The sequence below is a fragment of the Populus trichocarpa genome, chromosome 6 (genome assembly GCF_000002775.5).
Source record: "Populus trichocarpa isolate Nisqually-1 chromosome 6, P.trichocarpa_v4.1, whole genome shotgun sequence".
Taxonomy (NCBI): Eukaryota; Viridiplantae; Streptophyta; class Magnoliopsida; order Malpighiales; family Salicaceae; genus Populus; species Populus trichocarpa.
Window position 1 is genome coordinate 6236253 of NC_037290.2, and position 11405 is coordinate 6247657.

General features: G+C 32.0%; 2 protein-coding genes across 8 annotated transcripts; both read left to right on the top strand.

Annotated features, from left to right (window-relative positions):
- The first annotated feature begins 4007 nt into the window (after positions 1-4007).
- Positions 4008-8345, top strand: LOC7454917 (UNC93-like protein 3). Of its 7 annotated transcripts, none has more exons than XM_052454153.1 (11): positions 4008-4206; positions 4285-4546; positions 4626-4789; positions 4964-5027; positions 5111-5224; positions 5366-5410; positions 6292-6542; positions 6702-6792; positions 7236-7348; positions 7469-7592; positions 8004-8345. In XM_052454153.1, the coding sequence occupies exons 2-11, from the start codon at positions 4367-4369 to the stop codon at positions 8184-8186; spliced, it is 1329 nt and encodes a 442-aa protein (XP_052310113.1). In that variant the 5' UTR covers positions 4008-4206; positions 4285-4366; the 3' UTR covers positions 8187-8345. The 7 variants fall into 7 exon arrangements, with proteins under 7 accessions (XP_052310113.1, XP_052310116.1, XP_002308151.1 ...); XM_052454156.1 differs by having other exon boundaries at positions 4288-4546; XM_002308115.4 differs by having other exon boundaries at positions 4291-4546.
- A 270-nt stretch (positions 8346-8615) lies between these two features.
- Positions 8616-9635, top strand: LOC18099973 (uncharacterized). Its single transcript, XM_006381125.3, has one exon. It carries the CDS (start codon positions 8868-8870, stop codon positions 9219-9221), a length of 354 nt encoding a protein of 117 aa, XP_006381187.2. The 5' UTR covers positions 8616-8867; the 3' UTR covers positions 9222-9635.
- Positions 9636-11405: the final 1770 nt, after the last annotated feature.

Here is an 11405-nt window from a genome sequence, read left to right on the forward strand (position 1 = left end):
ATTTTGTTCTTTCAAATTACGAACTTTATTTCGACAACTATCTTAACCAAAAATATTTTTTTATTGTTGTAGCTGCAGTTTCTGTATTATGATTGTTTTGAAGAAAAAAATAAATTTACTCCTATGGTGTAATTTTACAACTAGTAAACTGAATGTTGAATTTCTTATGATCATAATCTAAAATATTGAATGTTAAGCGTCACATCAATCGAAAATATAAATTATACATATATTTATTGTGGTTTAACTCTTGGTTTTTCCAAAAATGATAAATAAGTAAGTTTTATCGGTCACATAAAATTTTAGATCATATATTTAACTAAAATATAAATTTTATTTTAGTATTTTCTCAATAAATATATGTTTAGTTTTTAATAAATAATTATTATTTTCATTTATATATTTTTAATAAGACATATCATTCCATTAACATTTTTAATTTATTTAACAAAATGTTATACAACTTTCTTCGTAAAAAAATATTTCTTCAACCAAAACACATGTTTTTTTAAACAACATTTAATGATTTTGTTTTTATAAACAAGTGTTTAATTTTTAAATAGGAGTTAGTTTTATTTATTATTTTTAATAAGACTTGTCATTTAACTTGTCAAAACCCAATTATGGATCCTCAAAAATATTTTATAAAAAAAATAACAATATTTTTTTTTATCTCAAGAAAATAAAAAACTAGAAATCTAAAATCCAAAAATATTTTCGAAATAAGAGAGAACAAGCCTCTAAACCACAATATAACAATGATGCTAGAAGAATAGTCGGATTATGGTATTTTTATAAGATAAGATGAAGGACTTAATTTAAAACAAAGTTTAAGGTTAAAAACTAATTTAACAAAAAATAGAAGAATTAATTAAGTTTAAGAACTTAATCAAAATTCTAATAGGTTTAACTGTTTAATTAAAAACTTAATTGAAGCAAAATTAAGTCTAAAAGTCAGTTCAAGCCCATAATCGAAATAATTAATTAATTTCAATGACTTAATTAATTCCCCAATGGGTTTTAAGGACCAATCAAGGACTCAATTGAAGAAAAATTAAGTTTAAATGCATAATTTGGATCACTTTGCAAAGATTTAAATATTAGAGACACAACTGATACTTTAGAAAACCAAATTGGTGCAACCAAGGGTTTAATTGCAATAAATTTTTTAAACAACATTTAATGATTTTGTTTTTATAAACAAGTGTTTAATTTTTAAATAGGAGTTAGTTTTATTTATTATTTTTAATAAGACTTGTCATTCCACTTGTCAAAACCCAATTATGGATCCCCAAAAATATTTTATAAAAAAAATAACAATATATTTTTTAATTTCAAGAAAATAAAAAACTAGAAATCTAAAATCCAAAAATATTTTCGAGATAAGAGAGAATAAGGCTCTAAACCACAATATAACAATGATACTAGAAGAATAGTCAGATTATGGTATTTCTATAAGATAAGATGAAGGACTTAATTTAAAACAAAGTTTAAGGTTAAAAACTAATTTAACAAAAAACATAAGAATTAATTAAGTTTAAGGACTTAATCAAAGTTCTAATAGGCTTAATTATTTGATTAAGAACTTAATTGAAGCAAAATTAAGTCTAAAAGTCAGTTCAAGCCCAAAATCGAAAGAATTAATTAATTTCAATGACTTAATTAATTCCTCAATGGGTTTTAAGGACCAATCAAGGACTCAATTGAAGAAAAATTAAATTTAAATGCATAATTTGGATCACTTTGCATAGATTTAAAGATTAGAGACACAATTGATACTTTAAAAAACCAAATTGGTGCAACCAGGGGTTTAATTGCAAGAAATTCAAAGTTTAAAGGCTAATCGATGGTCAAATTTTAAAAATTCAAGGCTAGGGACCTTTTTGCAATGAGTGCTCAATATTGGAGGCTATACTAAACCTTTTCCAAAGATTGTATTAAAGAAAATCAAAGTTTAAGGCTTAACTGGCGACTAAATTGAACAAATTGGAAACCAATGACTACTTTGTAAAAGGCACTAGACTAGAAGGATCTCAATTAATTTCCAACATAGGTCTCATTGCACAAAACTAATCAGTTTTGTTCTAATCAAGGATGTTTGAACTTAAATTGAAACAGTAGAGATCCAATTAGAATTTTTCATGTCCTAATTAGAAAAACCTATTTTTTAGGGTTTAAGCAAATGACTTGTCATTCATTTTTAATAAAAAGATTTAATGGCACGTCGTGTATCCCTGTTTTGTTGTATTCTCTAACTAAGAAGACTGACCAGGATTTAACCTTCAGGCGAATGAATGTGACATCTCTGACCATATCAGGGGTTTTAATCACCACCAATAAACTAAGAAACATCTTATTTACAAGGATGAGACACTTCCATCAAACATTTACAATCTATTTGTTTCAACGAATCAAACAACATCTTATCCATAATCAGTTACTCTGCACTGACAGATTGAAACTGATCAAGGGTCAATCTTCTAAGCAATGAATGTAGAGTTATGGACCTCCAAATCAAGTGTACCTTGTTTCTATAGGTAGAGATACATCCATTCTACATGGTTTAGGTAGACCAGTGATATAATTATATCCTAACTTTCACGATGACTTCGTCAAAGTAGCACACTCAATCAGCCATGACTGAAGAAGAAAAACTCCCTTGATTGACTAACTTTGTGGTTGTCTTCTTTTGATCAAATTGAACCCACAAGATGATAAAATGAACCAGAATCCTTTTTTCTATAGATGTTAAAAAAGGATGGGTAAGAATTTTCCCTGAGCCATTTTTTTTCTTCTAAACCATCCTAGTATTAACAGTGACTTTTTTGGATTTTTGTTATAAGAGAGCAACTGTTCTTTAAGAAAAAAAAAAGGTTTTTGAAAAGAAAATGTAGGGAAAAAACAAATGAAATACCAAAAGAATCGAAAAAGAAATCTTATAACTAATTTAAGAGATAAACCAGAGAAAATGTTTACCAAACCGAGAGAAAAACAAAATCTAGACTAGTTAAAGGTGAATAAGAGTTGAAGATCAAAATGAAATAAACCAAGGATCCAAATGGTATATCTTATTCACAAGGTATACCCTCAAGCTTTGACAGGGGGTGTAGCTCAATAAGCATCTTTTTTGTGCGTGCTCATTTAGCTTATAAGTCAATGTTTAGATCATTACACACGCGCGCGCGCACGCGTGCGCATGCTGTTATTGTTGTTGTTGTTGTCATCATTAGATGTAATAAAGGGTTTCATGTTTAAGATATCATTATTTCATCAATTAATATGTATATATAAGTTTATGATAATTTATACATAGTTTGATGTGTTATAAATGTTAATTCAATGATATTTTTTTAGCTTAAGCGATCTTTTATTATTTTTTTTAACTAATTTGGTTACTTGCTTTGATTGTTGAATCATTTAGAGAGTTTAGTTTTAAGTCTGTATTTTTGTTCTTTTAGCTGAGTTATGTTTTTGAAACCTAAAAATGTAGCAAATTAATGGTTTTTAATTGTTAGATTTTAATTTATGCTAGGGTTGGGAAGCCCAACCCATATGGTTGGGCTGGACCCATTTTCTTCATAAAACCATATTTGACATGTTTTATTTTTATCAAAAGAATTTTTTTTTGAAGGTGTACTTACCAAATAAGATAAATAATGTGTTTGGTAATTTGTTTTTTGAAAATGAGAGTATTATTTTCTTGAACAACTCATGAATTTTCTATAAAATGAAGCTTTTTTCATAGAAAAAAAATAATTTAAATGGAAAATTTTAAATATAAATAAATAATAATTTTTAATTAAGATTTATTAAAATTTAATGGTAAAATTGATTAAAAAAAAATTGAATATAAAACTGAGATTATCTTTGTGGAAAAAATTGGATGAATGAGGTCATGATTTGTTTGTTTTTTTATTGTTTTTTAAAAGTATTTTTAATTTATTATTTTTATTTAAAAATTAATATTAAAAACAAAAATATATATTTTTTACAAAAACAAATGTACACACTTTCTGTCTGATTCTTTCTTCTTCTTTTTTCTCCTCCTCCTCCTCCTCCTCCGACATCTCATCGGCGATCAAATCAAATCATATGTAAATATAAATATATACATAGCCATAAATAAAATTAAATCCAAATCTCCCAACTCTTTCACTTGTCGTCTTCTTCTAGCTCACAAGATTCCAGCCGGCGCTCCTCCTTCCAGTATTTGACTTCACTCTCTTGTACTCTTATCACTCCTTTCTTCTCTCTCTTTATATTTATTTATATATATATTTGTAGGAGGAGGAGGAGGAGGAGGAGGAGGAGGAGGAGGAGAAGAAGAGACTCATTTAATCACACAAGTCAAAAGAAAGAAAGAAAAATGGCCTCTATGGATAATAATAGAGACGAAGAGGAACCCTTTGTTGCTGCTGCTGCTTCTGTTGATAATTCGGAGACTCTTAGGAACCACACGAAAGATGTTCATATCTTGAGCTCTGCTTTTTTGTTGATCTTCCTTGCCTATGGTGCTGCTCAGAACTTAGAGACCACTCTCAATACTGTGAGGACCTTATATATTATATATAGATTTCCTTTGGCTTGAATTTCATCATTTTTTTAATTTTTTTTTCTTTTTTCAGAAGGATGATATGGGCACCATTTCCCTAGGGATACTGTATGTGTCTTTCACATTCTTCTCTTTAATTGCTTCTTCGGTGGTTCGATTTATGGGGTCAAAGAATGCTGTGCTTCTCGGTACTTCTGGTTATTGGCTGTTCATTGCTGCTAATTTGAAGCCCACTTGGTAATCACCGCTTTTCTTTTAATTTTGATCAACTTTATATATATATGTGTGTGTGTGTGTGTGTGTGTGTGTGTGTGTGTGTGTGTGTATGTGTGTGTGTGTGTGATGGGCATGGCCTAATGACTGAATTTTGATTGAATTTGCTTACATATTGTCTAATTGTTTCCGTTACAGGTATACGATGGTACCGGCTTCTTTGTACCTTGGCTTTGCTGCTTCAATAATATGGGTTGGACAGGTGCTAGTTGATTTTTCAGGATCATTATTCTCTTATCATTATGCTTGTGTATGTTTCCTCACCGTAATATTATGGTCCACCAGGGTACATATCTCACTTCCACGGCACGCAGTCAAGCGAGAGATTACCACTTACATGAAGGAACTGTAATTGGCAACTTCAATGGAGAATTTTGGGGAATGTTTGCCAGCCACCAGGTGCCTCTTCCCTCTTTTCAACAACTTTTTGACAAATTTGGTTGCTTGCTTTTTAGCCAGAATGATTGAGTTTAATGGTGAATTCTAATTTGCTAAGCTTGTAAAGATCTGATATTCGCCCTTTTTCTTTTGATTTTGCAGTTTGTTGGAAATCTAATCTCTCTTGCTATTCTGAGAAATGGAACCGTATGTGCTGTTCTTCTGGTTCACTGTTTATTTACTTGTTTGGTTTTGCTCTTCTCTGGGAAATGGAACTGCAAGTGCTGTTCTTCTGGGTTCACTATTTATTTAGAGTGCCTTTGGCATGGCTTATGAAAAGTAACTTTTCCTTTGAGTCATGATTCAAGACTTGTTTTTCATTAACAACTTTCGACAAAAATAAATCAAGTTAGAGGTATGTTTGGTAAAAAAAAAAAAAAATTCCCAAAACAACACTTTTAAAGGGAGATAGTATAAGTCAGAACCTTATTTGTTTATTTTTTGTTTTTTCCTCATTAATGGCAGTTAAAAGAACATAAGACTGGACTTTTTACCATTGCGAAGCTTTGACGATTGATTGTTTTCTTTCATTTGGTTTACAAAAAAGTTAATTTTGCATATCTAAGAGAATCTTTACTTTTTATAGAATAAAATAAGTTAATAAGGTGCACATGGAAAATTGCTCTGTGCTGGTAAGTACCAGAGCAGGTTGAAGATGAATAGTGGTTTTGGACAAAACTATAAATTAGATTTTTCAAAATATTCAAAAAATATATTTATTTTTTATTTTTTATGTATATATGACAAGTAGAATCTTGGACAATCTTCATTTTGTACTTGGGGTCTTTTGTTAAGTAATGGTAATCTTCATTTCATAAAATATAAGTGATAAATATACTTTATTTATTCTTGAGATCTTTTGTTAAGTGGAGATCTTGGGTCATTGTCCAAGTGACGCTTAGCTTAAGCAGGCTCTGGTAAGTAGTGATAATAAGTTACATTAGTCTGTAATTCTGTTGTCATTTCATGTCATGCAGATGTGGACTTAATACATTTCTTCTGATCTCATTTTCTTGCACATATTGCAGGAGGGAAGTACCAGCGGTACAACTTTATTGTTCACTGTGTTTCTTTGTAGTATGACCTTAGGTACCATATTAGTGTGCTTCTTAAGTAAAAGGGTTGATGGAGGAGAGGAGGGCCCTAAAGATTCTTCTGTCAGTTTATATTCTTCTCTAACATCACTGTCGAAGTCAGTTATCACTCCTTTGCTTGATGTACGCATGCTATTGATCATCCCCTTGATTGCATATTCAGGATTACAACAAGCATTTGTATGGTAAATATACATTGAACTAGAGATTTTCTTATGGCTATCCTGGTGACAATCTGAAAGAGAAGCAACTACTAGATTGGGATGGCCGAACTAGTATTCTTCCTTCCTTTTCCCTTTAACTTTGTATTCTTTTGTTAATCCTGGAGCATGTTTTCATTTTAGGGCTGAATTCACCGAGAAAATTGCAACTCCAGCACTAGGTGTGTCTGGTGTTGGGGGTTCGATGGCAGTATACGGTGCTTTTGATACAATAGTAAGTTCCATAGGAATGTTTTATTTTATTGTTTCTCTTATTTCAGTTGCAACAGCTTGCTGTAGTGCCTTGGTTGATTCCTATGCATCAGATCCGCAAGTCTTTCCACCTGTCCTTGTTCCTGCAAAAATTGTAGAATAACCAAATATGTGCTCTCCCTTGGACCATAATGCGCATCATAGATGCGAAAAGAATTTCTTCCTTAGCTTCTCTGTACTAATTGAATAATCAATAATCATATTCTTTTGAGATTGAATTGGAACTTCTCTTAATAACTACTATGATGTGCTGATAATTGAATTGGGTCTGTTATAGGGATCAAATTATAATATTCTATGCTTGCTAAAAAAAGGCAGAATCCCGTGCAAACTGATGCTGCTTTTAATTATTTGACTGAGTGATGTAGATATTTAGTCTCAACTTGTTATTGGAACTTGTCTCAGTGTTCCTTCACTGCTGGAAGACTCACCTCTGGTATTTTTTCAATCACGTGGATTGTCTCTGCTGGACTTTTTCTTCAGGCTGTTGTATTTCTCTGGATTCTGCTTAAATACAGGTATTTTGATATCTGCTTTTGTAGTATTGCTGTACTAAAGGTTTGGGGAACATGAAGTTCTCTACTATTTAATTTGAAGATCATCTTTCCAATTTACAATTCAACCTTGCCATATTGCAGTTTAACTAGTGGGGTACTTGGCATTGTATACCCACTTCTCATGGCAGCCATGTTGGGCATTGGTGATGGAGCAATCAATACACAACTTAGTGCTTTGCTTGGAATACTTTTCAAGCATGATACGGTATCCGTTAACTCTATTTATTTAATAGATCATCTCTTCCTTTTGTTGTGAGTTTTGCTCTGCAAGAGTCATAGCCTCTTCTTAATGTCTCTGGATTAGTAAAAGATTTGGTGTTCTACACAAATTCCAGGGGAGAAGATATCAATTTGTTAAATAACTTTTGTTTCTGTTGTGTATTCTGCCCAGAACTTGGTTTCTTTACACTTTGATTATCCTTTCATATGCTCATACAATTCTACCCTTGTTACTTTGATGGTTATACAATGTCAGTCACACCTGTAAACCTAACTTTATCTTCCATGAAATAAATAGAGCTTCTATGAAGTGCAATCCCCTGTAAATACTGTAATTCATTCAATGTTCTAAGCAGTTTTGCAATCCAACTTTTGGTATTGATTTTTTCTGTGACAGGAAGGAGCATTTGCACAACTCAAGGTCTGGCAAAGTGCTTCCATTGCAGTTGTGTTCTTTATCAACCCATACATCTCGCTGCAGGTGATGGTGGAAATTATGCTTGCAGCACTGTTTGTAGCAGCAGGTGGATTCTTGGTATTGAGTCTCCGGATAGAGAAAGCTTTCTCCTCCCCGAGTTGATGGCGGCCATTATGCTTTTCTTCTCTTTTGAATTTTTCATGTCATGCTTTGGTGATTTCTTTAGCCGTGGCATTTTTCTGTAAAACATACATTTTACCACTTGGTAAAATGATAGTTTGCTTCAAACTGCAATATAACGACGAGGGTCATGAAAAACAATAGCATTTCAATAGCTGATTCAGCTCCCATCTTGAATCAATAGGCTGGTTATTGCAATGGCATTAATCGTATCTGAGAATAGGGAACAAGTCCATCAGGCTCTCTGTTGCACATTTCTGTGGAAAACAAAAATTTGATCCTACGATCCCAGATAATGAGAAGGGAAGTGTTTATTGCACTTTCCTGGGCAATTAGAACACGGTTAATGTATCCACTTGATGACGCCTTTACAGACGAATTTGACACCAGCTCTTCACGTATGGACAGGTGACACTCTCTGCCATAGATAGAGTGGTTCTCCTGTCAAATCCGAGCTCATCAGCTCCATCTCGGAAGTCAATATAGCTGACTCACGTCTCATCTTCTTAATTTATTAATGTCACCTGCATTAGGTCACTTGCTTAAACGACAATATCGCCTCCAGATGATAGAAGTGGTTGAGGTTAGGTCAATCTAATTCTCCCCCCACCAATTATATATTAACAGTATCTCTCAGCTGCAGTATTTTCAAACCCTTTATTGATGATGTCTCTCCCCTTCACATCTCTCCGCCATCGGCTTTCATGGCCTCTGATACTCTATTCTGCTACATGGACGTCTCTCCTAACGCTGACAGTGGCAGTGGCCTCGTTCTCCCCCGAGTTTGCATTTGTATTGACAATATCTTCGTTTTCGCAAGGGTGTGAACAGGAGGGGACTGTTAGAGTTCCACTAGACGTGCCAGGAGAGGTCATGTGCTTGCCCGCTCACCTCTTCAAAAGGTCTCCTGTGACTGATTCCATTGTTTCTCTCCTCTTTGCAGCGCTAGTGGTTGCTGTCTCAGCCTGGGTGGTTCGAGCCATGGGCTTGTGGGAGGACGATGAGGCCACCCTCTAAGCATGTTTTCCTCTTGGATGAGCAGACTAAAAGCATTCCCCCATTCATCATATATAAATCAGATAGCTGAAAATAGGATGATGGCTCGAGCATTCATTAGGTTTTAAAGCTGTTTTTTATTACTATTATTATTATTGATGTCAAGGTTCAATATTGCTTGGACAATTTCTGTTTAAAAATTCACATGAGATTTGAGATGTCTGGAAAGCTGTTGATCCGGTCAAGGATGCGAGTTCTTCGATCAAATAATTCCAGGACTCTTGCATCGTGAAATGCATGCGTTTTCACTGTAATTTTTTCTAGGTTAAATTACAGAACACAAGAACACTTTTGTAATTTAGTTTTGGAGGAGGGCGATATACAAATGTATTGATCCAAAATAAACTTTTAAATAACGTATGAATTAATATGAAATTTCTCCTACTTAAATTCCTCCATTATAATACATGGAAGACAGGCATGCTCTATCAGTAAATATCATTAGTTATTTAGCAAAAACTCGGATTGTTTTCATTCAAACAATAAAAGGAGTTTTGTAAATGAAAAGGGCAAAAAGGAGACAATTTTAATATGTAGCGATTTTTCTGTTTAGTCTTTAGTAAACAATAACAATTTTTTTAGTATTTATTGACACTAATAATTTTCAATTTATTTAATTATATATATGCATAAGTTTTTTTTTTTATCAAAAATCCTACTTATTCACTTGTTTTTTTTAAAAAAAAAATTGCTCTAAACATATGGTTTAATTATTTTTTGATTTTGTAGTTAAGTTTTTGAAAATTACTCTTTGTAATCTTAATCAAAGTAAATTTTAAAAATTAACAAAAAAACAATAATGCTCTCATATATATTAAAGCATGGAAGGCATTACAACTCCTTTTCTCTTCTACTAACGTTCTCTTCTCTCTCTCTCTCAAATAGAAATCAACCCAAACACAAATCCATAAATCCACTGATTAAGACAAAATCAAACAGAAATTCACCTTCTCTTCTCTTGTTTTGGTGTTGGCAGGGTATTTCTCGTTTGAAACTCAACAATACAAGGTAAATTCTTTTCTTCAATCGAGATTTTAAACTCTGTTAGTGCGTTTTATTCTTGTTAAATTATTAGAATATACGTTTTTCCTCCTCAATCTAACAAAAAACTAAAAAATCAGTGCTTTAAAATTGAAAATGGGAATCCTGAAGGTACACCAGCCCTAAACAATTAGATTTTAGTACTATATTTATATTTTCAATCAATAAATTTCAGACTCCTAAACATGTTTTGAATATTGGAAAAATTGTTATTTGAATTTTTATGAAAAACCCCAAATTAAAAAAAATAAGGTTACTGTTCACACAATCCTAATTTTTAATCGCTGCTCAAATAAGGTATTCTTTTATAATAATTATTCAATAACCTTTATATATATAACTTTTATCAACCATGCAAGAAAAAAAATGCCAGTTATATTTGTATATAATGAGAGTTCATCATTAGTCGAGAAAAATTAGAGTTCTTAATATATATCTTACATAAACACACGATTCATACGCAAATAAGTCTTTAATGTGGACTTGCTTGGATTTCACATAAGGAATGACAAAAACAACAAAATATTTGATGATACTTTGACCTTAAAGGTATTGAGTATGAATTAAGGTGAAAAGGAGGTGTATTTATATGTTGATGTTGATCCAGCTACTGATCCTCTAATGATAAAAATTATCGATACATTATTTAGGTAAATCTAAAGATGACAAACCATCTGGAACCAAATATTTTACTGCTCATTATGATGAAGTTGAAAATGTGCTACGGTTTTTTTTTAATGATTTGAGTCCTAATAAGTATGAAATTGGTGATGAAATGAGTTTTGAAATGGGTGTTGGTGGTGGTGGTGGTGGTGGTGGTGATACTGGATGTTCTAGTATAGGTTTACACCAATCAATGCAAGTATTTTTGCATGACTTTTCATCGTTAAAATAGCTTGTTTTTACTAGCTTTTGTTTCTGCTATTCTAACTGCAACTATTTTCCCACATTTTATGTACTTTCTATTCTTGAATTTTAGTCTATCCAAGTTGTAGTAGCTTTGTATGTTATTAGCATTTGACGTAGATGATGCCATTTCGACGCTAAGTTTGTATTGTGGTTGTGTGCATTGTGAGATTTTGAGAGGTTTGTTTGATGGAGTTA